Below are 14959 nucleotides of genomic sequence, written 5' to 3'. Positions count from 1 at the left end.
CGAAATTTGTCGAGGGGTGTCAAAATGACCCCCCCCCCCCAGTTTAATATGGATAGATCTTATAATAAACCTGTGTTCATACATCATTGGTATACCATTCTATTCTTTCAGTCTCAATTCTTGGTTGTATTCAATGTTTATGAGATATTCACATCTACTCTCTCCAACACATTTGTGTTTGTAAACCCGAAACGACCACAGGGCAGCACATTCATTCAGGAATGGCATTTTAAAGACTTTTGTATCTTCCTATCAGGATGATGACACTGCTTCATCTGATTCTGGTCAGAGGAGAGAGATCACCGTTCCATTGTCCATAGCTGGTCTGAGAAGGGCTCGAGAACAAAAAGGTATGTTTTGGTCATTCTGTCACCAAAAAAAAACAACAACAGCAGTTGTTTGGAACTAGCTTGGTGAGGTAACAGTCATATTTTTTATGGGAAATTGAAAAAAGTTCAAAAGGGTAGCTTAGTTTTATGCTAGAAATAAAGGTGGGGAAGTATTAATTTATTATCATTTTAATAGGTAAATATTTTTTATAACTTTGTGAACTATTGAAGCAGATATAAAAATTTCTGAAATCAGAATTTTTCGTGGATTATGCTTCCAAATTATCAAGACTTGAGCAGTTCATGAATTGAATGAAATATTGAGAAAAATGGGGTTGGACGCACAAAAGCAATGATTATTCTATCGATTGCCCTGTAATGATCAGACTTTTCTAGCCAAGAGACGCATCATGTCAGGAAGATGCTGTTGTATAGCTGTAAGATCGATTGCACTTTAACTTGAAAGCGCATAAATGAGACGGAAGCAATACAAGATGTACAGTTCACGTTATATACAATTATTGAAGATGATGATAACTTGATGCTGAATAACAAATAACACAGGAGTAAGTCATTTGGTGACCATACTCTGAAGATGTAAATAAAATAACTTCAATCTGCAAATTGATGTAGTATAGAATGTAAACTCAAAGCCAATCTGAAATAGATCTGACTGGAGTTCAGAAATGGACCCTTTTTATCACAGTCCGGTCAAGACCTCCAGCTGTTGGTCAACCTTGAGTAGTTGACCAAAACAGTCTGTACGTCATAACTTTACTCTGGATTGGGGGAGTGGACCTTTTTTTATAGTGAGAAGGGGGTATGTAGCGCAGTGGCGGACCGTGACCCGGAGGAGACAAAGCATTGGGGGGCACAGCATTGTTCACAAACAATACAGTGCCCCTCCAATGCTTTGTCTCCTCCGGGTCACGGTCCGCTACTGATGTAGCGAATAAGAAATCCATAAAATGAGTGTGCATCAGAGGTTTAGCTAGGAGAAGAATGATTAATACTTTCTAAAGAAAGATGGAATTGGTAAACATATTGTTTCCTGTTATACTTCCTGTAGAAGTATTGATTAGGTATTTGAGATATATCTTATCACATAACAATCCCGTACAGGGGTTGGACATTCTGAAAATACTTGATGAAATTTGCTTGCTTTAGCGACCACCTGTGTACAAAAACCACCAATTTGGTTTCCCTTTTGATGTATTTCCTAATGAACATTTACTAAAAAGGAAACTGTTCATAAAGACCAGGGTCCCGTAACACAAAGGTTAGCGATTGATCGTACGCTTGATCTTTACGATTGATTGTACATTGTAGTCTATGGAATCAATCGTAGAAAAATGTGTCTACGATCATTGCCAAGCTTTGTGTTACGGGCCCCAGGGCCCTGTCTTACAAATAGTTACGATTGATCCGATCAATCGCAACTATGGACGGCCAGCAACGTCAACATATAAAATGCATGTTTGCTCATATTTTTTCTAGATATAAATGTATATCTATAAATTAATTGATTTCTTGACAGTTCCCTGTGTTCTACTTTGTTTACAAAGGACATTTTGCACATTTCCTGTCGAAAAAATTATGACACTGATGGATTTCCATAGAGTTACGATTGTTCGGATCGATCGTAACTCTTTGTAAGACGGGCCCCAGATGCTCTTAAAGATTGTTTTTATTGCCTCCTTTGAGCAGTCCTTACATCAGTTCCATATTTAATTGTGCTTTTAACACTTTTTCCAGAGATGCAAGAAAGAGAGCAAGGCATTCCTGGTCGAACCTTCCGAGCCAAGATCGCCCCTTCGGACAATGCCTCAGCCGAAGAAGAACTCAGTAGAGAAATCAGGTAAAAAAATATATATATGTATAATTTTCTTGAGATGCTTCAGGATGTTTTACAAAGCACACCTTATGTTGTTATTGCCATCTGGTTTGCACTCACTTTGTCTACTTTCCATTTGGTCTCATCCTACATTGTCAATGGACTAATTAACAAGTTGACTGCGTGGGAATGAGTGTAGTGTAGTGTAGACCATCTGGTGATTGGACCAAATTTAGACCAACTTCCTCAGTTGTACTTTTTATTCAACACTTGTATTAATTATTAGTTTACTCCATGACCTTTAAGGATATGGCAAAAATGTTTGAGTAACAATTACAAGGTATATTTCAAGTATCAACCATGTAATTTGGAAATGAAAGTCTGATTTGAATTGTCATTATTATACCCTGAGAAGTGTTCAATTTTGCTAACTGTAAAAGTTGGAGCTTAGAATAGCCAGTAATTATTATTTAAATAATCTATCAGTCACAATCTTTGCTTTAGGTAACTTTTTTATATCAAAATAATTCGTATTTTACTTGATCTATTCCACTGAACTTGTCAATATTGTCCTTGTATAATTTTGTATTCATTGAAATCATTTTGCTTTTTGGGTAGACCCCCCCCCCTACACAAAAAAAAAACCGATACTGGAATTATTGTTGTTGTTATTATTTTGATTTTCAGCAAAGATATGTTTGCTGAGATGGAAATACTTGGTCAGTTCAATCTTGGATTCATCATCGCTAAACTTGGACAAGATCTATTCATCATTGATCAGGTATCAAAGCCTATTAAAACATTTATGATGTGAAACAATGTCTGATGACCTCCAGAGCTCTGTATACTGCTGTTCATGTAAAGCAAAATGTATAAGCAAACCCTATGGATTATGTTTTATATTATGTTTATGGCCTTAAAATGTTGAAATCATATTCTGGGGTGACATACATGTATTAAATCATGATTAGGATTTTGATGATATTCTTTTCTTGTATAGCCTGTGTTACATTACCACCTCTCTAATGCACTTCAAAATTAATTTGATTATTTCATCATTACCTTGGCAACCATACCTATTTGAAGAACCTATAAGGGGGGGCCAGTTCATAATAGCTGGAAAACGACAAGCGATATATTGCTGTTGCAATCAGATTAGCCACAGTTGAATTCTGCAGCAACAGTGTCAATGTCAACATGAAAATCTTAACCAAAAGTCTTTTTTTTATAATGTCATCATAAGTTTAAATGTATTTGGACCTGGTTTCTGAATCTTCAACATTTTTCATGAATTCCAGGTCACAAAATCAAGGTCAAATGCCAATTGAGGTCAAAGAACTTTGACCATGTTGATGTTTCAACATCAACATAACCAATAGTCAATATTCTGAATTTTCAAGATAATATATTAATATAAATCAATGAAAGAAGTCCCTATTCCATGGAATTTAACAGGATATCAGCAATTTGTGTTTAGCTGAATACAATATTGAGTTATGAGTAAGTATTTAGAAATTAAGGGTCAGATTACTGTGAATTCATGGATTTATAAAAGTCTTTGCTATTAAGTATTAATGAAAATAAAATCCCTTGGTGTCATTAAATTCACTAATTACATTTGTATCTGTTTTGGTGCAGCATGCCACTGATGAAAAGTACAATTTTGAGACTTTGCAGAAGCACACGATACTACAAGGACAAAGACTTATTCAGTGAGTTGGTAATTGTATTAAACTGCTTCATCTTTTTTTTTTTAGTTCTATTTTTTTTAAATCTTTTAATTTGATTTTGATCTGATTTTTTTTTCTTCTGCATTCATAACATTTGTATACAATACAATTTTCATTACGTAACAAACATAATATATCGGTAATTGATTTTGGTATGAATCATAAGGAAAAAAGATACAAAATAAAAAAGTCATTCTAAACAAATATGATCTACCACCAACAAAACAGTTTATCATTTACAGTTTGCAGGAGAAGGACTGTCATTATAAGCAGATTGCTTGAAAAAAAATGACAACCCTGGAATAAAACTCATTGGCCCATATTCTGAAGTTGGGTTTAACTTAAACTCAGGTTTAAAGTTGTGGTTTAAGTATGGAAAGCCAATTGTTGCATAAATCACTAACAGTAGAGATATCATACTTCAGCTCATTTTGCCTCTCAAATCATTCATAATTGTCTAGGAAGTATGAAAAGATTATTGTCTTCACCATCAATGAATCAGGAAAGAGCACAGTAAACATAGGAAACATACAACTTAATAAAAAATGTTGATACTTTTGGCTTCCCAAACTTAAACCACAACTTTAAAGTTTAAGTTAAACCTGACTTCAGAATACGGGCCATTAAATTTATACATACATTTATAAAGCAGAATGGAAATGTTATTTTGTTCCTAATTTTATAATGATGAAGATGGAGATGAATGAGGACGATGGTGATAATGGTGAAAATGAAGGCCATGATAGAGATGGAGAAGTTCACCCAGAAAAATGTGTATGGTAAAAATAGCAGAAAAAATAATTAAAAATAATGCCGAAGATTTGAGAAAAATCCATCAAAGAATAAGAAAGTTATTTGAATTTTAATTATATGATTTGTGACATAATATGCGAGCAGCTTTCCTACATATCGAATGGTAAAAAAAATTCAATGAAATGTCGTTTTCTCAGAAAATTGAAAATGGTGTTTACTGTAAATTCAGCATATCAAAAAAAAATTATCAATAGACAAATCATTTTATACCTTTTCCTAAAAAGAAAACAAAAATCAGTCATCACGAACCATTAGAAAATTGAAATTTGTGTATTTTATATAACATAACATATGGGCAGCTGCTCGTTTGCGAAGTCACAAATCCAAAATTTGAAATTACCGTATAATAATTTCCTTAAAGCTAAATGAACGTAGTTGCAGTAAAACTGATTTTGTGAGAAAGTCTGTAAAACCAAGGTAAAGTATTGATATATCATCGTGGATCTAGATCTGGTACAGTTACATAAACTGAACTTTGTGAAATCATAATATCTAGCTAAAAAAACGATCACATTGAAGATCGCCAACACAGATAGGCACACGTGGGACCTTGTATTATTATTGCTGGAATAAAGACCCAACGGAAGTGACCGAATCCGCGCTTATTTTGCTTATTTCTCAGCAATTACACAATTTCTTCCAGAATCCTTTGGCACATATTTTTTATTCATACAAACAGACATTTTGGTGATCATTATATGAAATTTTGTAAAAAGTCATTTGAGATCGTTCCCACAACTGGAATTTATCTTTAATGTATGTGGATTGAGTAGTAGAGCTAGTGAGGAGATGCTGGCTTGAGTCGGCGAGTAGAGATGATGAGTAGTAGCTCTACTACTCAAGCTGTTCTCAACTCATCAATCTTTCCTGGTTTACAGTCCTTTTCAGGACTACTTTCAAGAAAGAATACTCTACTCTCAAATCTCCACTTTCTCGCCTATCCATTTCTTCTCTTCTCCTATCCACTGTTTCTACAACACTCCACATGGTGTACCGTAAACCACATCAGCGATAATAGAGATTTGTGCTCCAATTGGCTCTCCATAGTTAAACCACAACTTTAAACCAGGGTTTGGTTTAAACCCAAGTTCAGAATACAGGCCCCTGGGTTCAACAAACAATGAACTATTCTACTAGAATAATTGATTTCATTATCATGTGTTTTTTTTTTTTTTCCATATCCAGACCATTTCCATTGGAGCTGACTGCTGTCAATGAGTCTATTTTAATGGATAACCTGGAGATCTTCAAGAAGAACGGGTTCGATTTCATCATTGATGAAGACGGTAAGGGCAATTGATAAAATTTACTACTTTATGTGGAAGATGCCTTTTATTTCACTTTCTGTTAATATTCATGAGTATTCTGAAAAATGATTGGTCAATTGGTGATTACACGATTTATAAAGAGAATTGCACGTGTGAAAATATGTCTCTGCCAAACGTCTTAATATGTCATAGAGCATACTCAGGTCTGCACAGGAAATATTACTTCAAAAAATTCAGAGCTAAAATCATGCAATGATTATGATTATAGAATATGCAATAATAATATGTAACATTTATAGAGCGCTTAATACACTAAAGCGCTGCATACTATTACCCCAGCTTTTAGCACAGCTACCCTGATCGGTTGTTCAAGCATTCAAGGAATTTTCCTCTTTACCGAGTACCCATTTACTACACCCTGAGGAGCAATCTCTCATACATGTTTAAATTCTTGCATAACTTTAGGAACAAGATTGGGTGATTTCAAGTCCGGTGTTGGCCTTGGTGTTGGTATTGAAATTTGGATTGCTTCCCCTGGCTCCAAAACTTACTCAGAGTTTGTAAAACTGATCCAGATCACATTATTGACATCTCAACAACTAGTGTGTGACTTTTCGGGACCATCTTCATTTTATGTTTGGTGTTATAATCGTGTAAAGATTGACCTAACACCAAAAGGTCAACACTGAACGTGAAATCAGAGTATCAGACATTGTGAAACACCCATCTGTTCTTACAACAAAAATTGGCGGGATCCGTTCCACTTTTGGACAACCATTCCACATGTTGCAATCAATTGCAAGTCAATTTTTTTTATCCAAAAAATCAATCATAAGTCTAGCAATTAATTGCAATTTGTTTCCTGCAGCACCCCCTAAAGTCTTCCAGAAGCCTCCTATCAGATATTCTTACGAATAAAAGTGATTACTTTGTAGACAGCTATTCTTACAGCAAATATTGGGTGGAGACATTCTGCTTTTGGCACAAGCATTCCACATCTTGTATCACTTGGCTCATTTCACTGCATCTGTTGATCCGACAGGTCATCCTATGGAGAGGGTCAAGCTAGTGTCCCAACCCTTCAGTAAGAACTGGACATTTGGAAAAGATTGGGAGTTGCAAGAAACTTTCAATCAATCGCAAGCCAAATGTGGATCCAAAACTCAATCGCAAATCTAGCAATTGATAGCAAATTTGCTCTTTATTGCTGGTTATCTCCTTGTATATTTTCATCCGCAATTATTTGCAAATGTTTTCCCGCAGTACCCCTAAGTCTTCAAAGTGGTCCTTCTGGTTTACAACGGGATGAAACAATTCTGAAGACAGATATTTTTACAAATAGAAGTGAAGACTTTGTAGACAGCTATTCTTGCAACAAAAGTTGGTTGGAAACATTCTACTTTTGGACAACCATTCCATATCTTGTGGTATCACTTGGCTCACACATTGTTGACTGTATCTGTTGATCTAACAGGTCGTCCTACGGAGAGAGTCAAGCTAGTGTCCCAACCCTTTAGTAAGAACTGGACGTTTGGAAAAGACGATATCGATGAACTCATCTTTATGCTCAGCGATGCTCCGGTGAGTTCATTACAAACTTTTTTTACATTATCACAATGGGCCATTCTTTAATTTTTTTAATTCTTAATGTCTGGGGCAAATCCATGTTTTACCAAAAAGGAGGGGGCAAAAAAAATTATTTAATTTTTGTTAAAGGGGTCACAGGTCACCACCATTGGCTGCACTTTCTCATCGAAAGGTTATCTTACAAGCAAAAAAAGTCCTCTTTAAAGGTCAAGTCCACCCCAGAAAAATGTTGATTTTAATAAATAGAGAAAAATCAAACAAGTATAATGCTGAAAATTTCATCAAAATTGGATGTAAAATAAGAAAGTTATGGAATATTTAAATTTTGCTTTTTTTTCACAAAACTGTGATATGCACAATTAGGTGAGTCAGTCGATGATGTCCATCACTCACATTTTCTTTTGTTTTTTATTGTTTGAATTATACAATTTTTACAGATTTGGCAATAAGGACCAACTTGACTGAACCATATAGTATAAAACAATGCTATCTACACATGTTCGGGGAGGAATTAATCAATGTTTCACTTGACAATGAGGAGAAAATTAGAATATTTCATATAATAAAATACAAAAGAAATAGTGAGTGGATGACGTCATCAGTCTCCTCATTTGCATACCGACCAGGATGTGAATAGAACTGTTTTGTGAAATTAAGCGAAACTTTGAAATGTCATAACTTTCTTATTTTACATCCGATTTTGATGAAATTTTCAGTGTTATGCTTTTTGGATATTTCTCTTTTTATTCAAATCAACTTTTTGTTGTGGTGGACTTGTCCTTTAATCTTTATATCCATCTATCTTTCTTTCTAATCGTAATCCTATCCAATCTCTCTATTGATTTCAATGATATATAGGGTGTCCACTGTAGACCCACCAAGGTCCGTGCGATGTTCGCATCCAGATCGTGTCGTAAATCCATCATGATCGGCACTGCACTGAACAAAGCAGAGATGAAAAAGGTAAATAATATTCATCCATCCTTCAGACTTTTTCTTTTTTTTTTTGCTTGTCAAATTTTTTGGCGGCCGATTTTGCCCCCCCTGTGGAAAATCCTAGGTACGCCATTCCTCGAATGCTCAAGCACCTGATCAGTGTATGGATATACATGCTTGCACTATGTAAATTTTGCATATCTTTGTCTATCTATAATCCACCAATGTATTCATCCACAGAGTAAATTACATTTCTTCCTAGTCACAATTAGGTTCATTCCACAGAGGGGAGACCTTTGAAAGTCCAAAAATTTGCTACATGTAGGTCTACTCTTACAGCAGTCTCCAAGATCACTGAAATTTGTCATCTTTGTGGAATAGCTCAGAAAGACCTCAAAGAATTTTTAAAGACTGATTGATATTTCTTGTCTTACAGGACTTAGAATTGTCCTATAGATATCTTTCAATGGTATTTCAGAGATCTTGTATGCAACAGTTGATCTTTCAGAATTCTTTCAATGGACTTTTCCTGTCTTTCAATGATCTGTCACAGATCTTTCAATGATCTCTCAAGAGTCTTACAGTGATCTCCGCAAAAATCTTGAGAGACTGTCGAAAGATCATGGAAAGTTCATCGAAAGACCGCTGAAAGACTGCTGTAAGACCACCATAAGACCATTTTCTTGAAAGACCACTGAAAGACTGTTTTAAACCATTTATAAAAGTTTTGGGATTCACAAGGACCACAAAGACCATTGAAGGATCCATCAGGAATCGTGAAAGACCTTGGAGATCTTTGAAAGTTTGTTTAAGGACCCTTTAAAGGACAAGTCCACCCCAACAAAAAGTTTGTTTGAATAAAAAGGGGAAAATCCAACAAACATACCACTGAAAATTTCATCAAAATCGGATGTAAAATAAGAAAGCTTGACATTTTAAAGTTTTGCTTGATTTCACAAAACAGTCATATGCACATCCTGATCGGTATGCAAATGAGGAGACTGATGACGTCATTCACTCACTATTTCTTTGTATTTTATTATATAAAATATTCTAATTTTCTCCTCATTGTCAAGTGAAACAAGGATTAATTCCTCCCTGAACATGTGGAATTAGCATTGTTTATGACTACATGGTTCAGTCAAGTTGGTCCTTATTGTCAAATCTGTAAAAAATGAAATATTGTATTATTCAAACAATAAAAAAACAAAGGAAATAGTGAGGGACATCATCGACTGTCTCATTTGCATGTCACTGAGTTGTGCGTATCACTGTTTTGTGAAAAATAAGCGAAACTTTAAAATGTCATAACTTTCTTATTTTACATCCGATTTTGATGAAATTTTCAGCGTTATGCTAGTTTGATTTTTCTCTATTTATTTAAATCAACATTTTTCTGGGTTGGACTTGACCTTTAACCCTATAATGGCCGGGGGGGGTTGAATCAACCACCCCTCAACATTTTCTGCAATCATTCCGCCGCGCGAATTTTTTTGACCGCGCCACTCGTAGAGTTTATACTTTTAAGTCTCGCGCATCTTTTGAGACCAAGTTTACGACGCCCGGGTACGCGGTTCCGAAATTACGCAACATTTTGTAAGTGCATGTCAGACCAAAAATTGTTCCAAAACGTGATTTTGTGTACAAAGTCAATGCAAATTGAGTTTTCTCATCTTATTCCTAAAGATATGATTATTTTTACTTTAAACAGCTGAAAGCAATTGATTTTAGCATAATTATGCTTCAAAAAGGTTGTTCAATAAATCTGGTGAAAAAAAAAAAGAAAAACAAAAGGTTGAAAAACAAAGAAATACATCAGAAATTCATAAAACAATAAAATACATAAAAAATTGATTTCCAAACCGAAGTTTTTTTCAATTGCCATTGTTAAGAATGCTACAAAGAATATTTTTACCAAAAATTGAGCATTCTAGGAGCTTCATTTAGTGAATTAGAGCAAAAAGTATGATTTATGCATAAATTAGCATAATTAATTCATATGAAATGAAATTTCATTATTTTGGAAAATTTTACCATACAGCCTTGTAGATTACATCGCACACTACCAGCGTGCAAATTTTTGCGGCGCTTGCGCGATCGGTGGCCGAGATCTCAGGGGGGGGGGTTGATTCAACCCCCCCCCCGGCCACAGAACAGCCAAAAAAACCCGGCCTAGTTAGGGTTAAAGATGTCTTGCTGTCTGTGGAATGGGGGTTTAAGAAAAATGAAAGTTTAAATTTCTGCCTGTTCTAGATCATTCACTCCTACCTTTATCATATTTGTACAACTTCCGTCATCTTTGATGATTTGAGGATCTGTTTGTAAATTATTATGACCCTGTATGAATCCTTTGTGCAACATTTATAAAACACTATTGTCAGCATTTCCCCTTATTATATTTTGTTGCTTGTACAGTTGGTTTGCCACATGGGTGAATTGGAACAGCCGTGGGTAAGTCCAAAACCTCTGAATAATTTCTCATAAAATGCCAGGCCTTAAAAATTATCACTCCCTTTGCTTGGATCTCTGACTTTTAAGTGTATCGGAATTTTTCGAGCAATTGATATTACATGCTCTCATCTAATACTAAAAACACTTTTTTTTACTTCAAGGGTCTTATTATGATTATTGTAAGTGCTGTTTGCAAGTTTCATTAATTTAATTGTTCTCAAATGGATGGGAAATAAGTATTTCCTCATGTGTGTCTTTGTTGGGAAGGATCCACAAAGGCCAATTATCTACTGTATTTTCTTTTATTAAGATGTGTTTAAATGTAAATTGAAGACTTCAGCCTAGCAAATTGTTCAATGTAAACTGAAGGGCATTTGACTAAGCTGTGATTGATAAAAATTATGTGGTAAATATTTTTAGAAAAGTCAGCATTGTGGATACGCGTCGGCATGTAAGTGCGTTTTAAGTCATACTTAAATCTTTGTGAAACACCCCCCTGATATTTTTTTTCTGTGTGTCATTATAAATAAGCGCAAGTTCCGCCCTTATTGTGATATTACTCATATGATCTACTATCAATTTGATCTAAGTGAGGCTTGTTGTGACAATACAATTGGTCTAATAACCTCTTGGTAAAATTCTCATTTAGTCTTATGCATTGGCAGTGGAGCAGAGGATTATCTTTTGTGTTTGGGGGGGACGTCTATTGTTGCGTCCCCCCCAAACACAAAAGATAATCCTCTGCTCCGCCGCCAATGGTCTTATGCCATTTGGTCTATTTCCACTTATTGACTTTGATATTATTTCTTACTTTACCAAATGAAATTTTATTAACAAACACTACATTCCACCATGTAGAATGCATTTTAAGCGGCAAGACCAAGTAGATAATTGATGTAGACGAAATAGTAAATAGAATAAAGTGGCTATTAGACCGAATGGTGATTCCATGCTAGAAAAATCAGCCATTTTCACAACATTTTTCAACCTGCTGTCCAAACGAACGAAGAACTTCAATTTGCTCTGTGGTAATATTAAGTACTACTGGGTAGACATGCAAAAAACTGACAACCAACAAAAATATATTGTCCATAGGTGAATTAGAGCTTAAAATGTTGCGTGTCGTACGGGACATTTCTGTGTCCCGTACGACACACAACATTTTCACCTATAATTTACCCATAATCAATTTTTTTGGGGGGTTATTAGTTTTTTACATGACTACCCACTACAGCTTTATCATTGACAAAAAAAGAATATTTTTTTGCTCAAGCATTCGGCTAGGAAACTAGAAATTGTTGTCAAAATGTCCCGTACGACACGTATGGAATCGCCCATTAGATGATCTGTTTGTAGGCCAAAATGGGATCAGACCATGTGGGACTAGACGAAACAAGCAGTATACAAAGTGGCTGCAGACCTATCAACAATTTACCTACAATTGCAGGCAAGTTGCAGGGGAGTACATTTTGTCAATTTCATTCACTTCCAATCTCTACACTTACACCCACAACCTTTCCACTCAGCATTTCCCTATTTTCACCAACAAATTTAAAAGCGTAATCTTGTTTATTTTCTGTTCACCAGAACTGTCCCCACGGTCGTCCCACCATGCGTCATCTCTTCAACCTCAACATGATGCCCGATTGATAAACATAAATCACAATGGTTGGGACTAAAGGATTTTTTTTCTTCGCTGCCCAATTGATAAACATAAATCATAATGAGTAGGACTGAAGTATTATCCCTGCTACAAAATACAGTACTTCTTGTCTGTCAGTCTTATGGGAGCATTGCGAGAAACTTGTGATTAATTGCAAGCTGTTTTGGGGTCCTAAATAAATCATGTCTTTCAATTAATTGCAAATTTGCACTTGATTGCTCATCTGCTTCTTGAAATGAGTGTTGATTATATATAGCTAAAGTTGATTGTATCAATAGTACTAAAATTTAATTTGTATTACTTTCTTGCAACACCCCTTGAATGAAATGTTAAAGGGATGGTCCGGGCTGAAAGTATTTATAGCTTACTAAATAGAGTAGAATTCACTGAGCAAAATGCCAAAAATTTCATAAAAATCAGATAACAAATAACCAAGTTATTGAATTTTAAAGTCATGAATATTCATTAGGTGGGCTAATGATTTCACATCTCCACTTGTTCTTTTGTATTTTATTATATGAAATTAGGTTTATTCAAATGTTTTCCCCCAAGAATTAGAAAAATTGGATTGACAACTGATTTAGTGCATTAGATATCTATTGCTGCAACTTATTTCATTATAAGGGAGACATATTATTCACATAAGTATGAAATAATGAAAAAATTATGATTTTATGTAATAACATAAGAAAACGGAAGGTGGAGATGTGACATCATCAGCCCTCCTAATGAATATTCATGACGACTGTTTTCACAAAATATTGCTAAACTTTAAACTTCAATAACTTAATTATTTGTTATCCGATTTTGATGAAATTTTCTGCATTTTGCTCAGTGAATTCTACTCTATGTATCAAGATATGTTTTCAGCCCAAACCATCCCTTTAAAGCCCTGCTACCCGTCCTCCAATTATTATCCTACCGTAATTCATGAAATCAACAAAACCTCCTCAATTGAAAAAGTGATTGAAAAATGTATGACGATTCATTTTATTTCTCTGATGATTAATATCAGAATATATATATATATATATATATATATTATAAATACTCTATTACATGATTTTCAAACACAGTAAGAAATTGCATAGCCACAGAAAGAAACAAGGCCTAAATGCTGAACAAAACAAGTTTTTGCAACCGCGATGCAGAACACTTTTGGGAACACAGAGAATGTATTTTAAGACCCCCTTCATGACAATGAAGTCTCTGTCGAGGGTTGGTGAATCGAAAGGGCAGTTTCGTCCCTGGACACTGGAAATACAACGTATTTGCCATTTGTAGTCAGCTCCAAAGCAGGATGAAACCGCTGTGATTCACCAATTTTCGACAATGACCTCCAGGCTGTTCATTTTGATTTGACTGGCGCTTTCAATACATTTGCTATGCTCTTGGATTCATTCTGCATCACAGTGCAAAAACTCCCTATTATTCAGATAAAGCCTCACTTGTAAGAATGAGAAACATAAATAACGAAAGATGCCATGAACACCAAGGCATTACATAGAGAAAAGTCACATGAAAATAGCATTCATATTAAAGGTTGCATCAACTATATGCAGTATAGTCTCCTACCCAGCTTGTTACACTGGACTTCTGTCATTATACTTGTTACTAAGCCATTCAAAAGCTAGTTATTACTTTTTCCATTAACATGATTTTTTTAATTGCAAGATTAATATTGGCATTTAAAAGTAATGATTATTGGTTGGAATTTTAATTGGCGATGAAAAATGCCCAAACACTTACTAAACTGAAATTTGAATAATTTTTAAGAAAAAAGTTCTGAATGAGATGAATCGTTTAATACTGATGTCAACACAGACTCATAAATACTGTACATGTACTTGATATTAATGATACACATGAAGTAGAGTATTTATCTAAAATTAGGAGTACAATTATATGACTAAGCATAGAAAACAAATGCTAACATCACATCAAGAAAGAATAATTGGAAGGGAGAATCAAATCTGGGATTTCTTTCATAAAACCAGTTTTATATCACAGATACTAGATATGTATGAATTATATATCCGAGATATTTTACTTTGTAAAAGAATTTTGAAATATGATCCAATCATGAATTCTGATATAAAATTGAAGCTTTATGAATGAAATATTACAGAAGATTTTAAAGGAATGCTTTGTACATGTAATTCTAACAGGTCTGCACAGGTGGAGATTACATTTTGTTACTCGGAAGCCATGAGCAAGGTAATATTTTTGTAGGCTGTTCTTAATACTGTATTCATAATAACCTGCTTTTAATGAAAGAATTGTTAATAAAAATGAATTCAAAACCTCAACAATAAAAATGTCTTGTTGTTTTATATAAGGTATGGTGG

The 14959-nt window shown here is 34.6% G+C and overlaps 1 protein-coding gene across 2 annotated transcripts in view; it reads left to right on the top strand.

Moving 5' to 3' along the window:
- Positions 1-14918, top strand: part of LOC129269719 (mismatch repair endonuclease PMS2-like) — a 33170-nt gene extending 18252 nt beyond the window's left edge. Inside the window, exons 16-25 of one of the 2 annotated variants that reach the window (XR_010294780.1) lie at positions 257-350; positions 2085-2187; positions 2851-2944; positions 3802-3875; positions 5892-5992; positions 7449-7555; positions 8420-8524; positions 10913-10948; positions 12536-12918; positions 13482-14918. Coding sequence is in view for 1 of the 2 variants with exons in the window: in XM_064105287.1 (XP_063961357.1) it covers positions 257-350; positions 2085-2187; positions 2851-2944; positions 3802-3875; positions 5892-5992; positions 7449-7555; positions 8420-8524; positions 10913-10948; positions 12536-12598 (777 nt within the window). In the remaining variant the exon portion in view is untranslated. Of the gene's footprint in view, positions 1-256; positions 351-2084; positions 2188-2850; positions 2945-3801; positions 3876-5891; positions 5993-7448; positions 7556-8419; positions 8525-10912; positions 10949-12535 lie in introns of both variants that reach the window. The other variant, XM_064105287.1, reaches the window with a different exon arrangement.
- The last annotated feature ends 41 nt before the right edge of the window (positions 14919-14959 follow it).

Source organism: Lytechinus pictus, chromosome 10 (assembly GCF_037042905.1).
Source record: "Lytechinus pictus isolate F3 Inbred chromosome 10, Lp3.0, whole genome shotgun sequence".
In the NCBI taxonomy this organism is placed as follows: domain Eukaryota; kingdom Metazoa; phylum Echinodermata; class Echinoidea; order Temnopleuroida; family Toxopneustidae; genus Lytechinus; species Lytechinus pictus.
The sequence above is the reverse complement of the archived record's forward strand: the minus strand, read 5'-3'. Positions and strand labels throughout refer to the sequence as shown.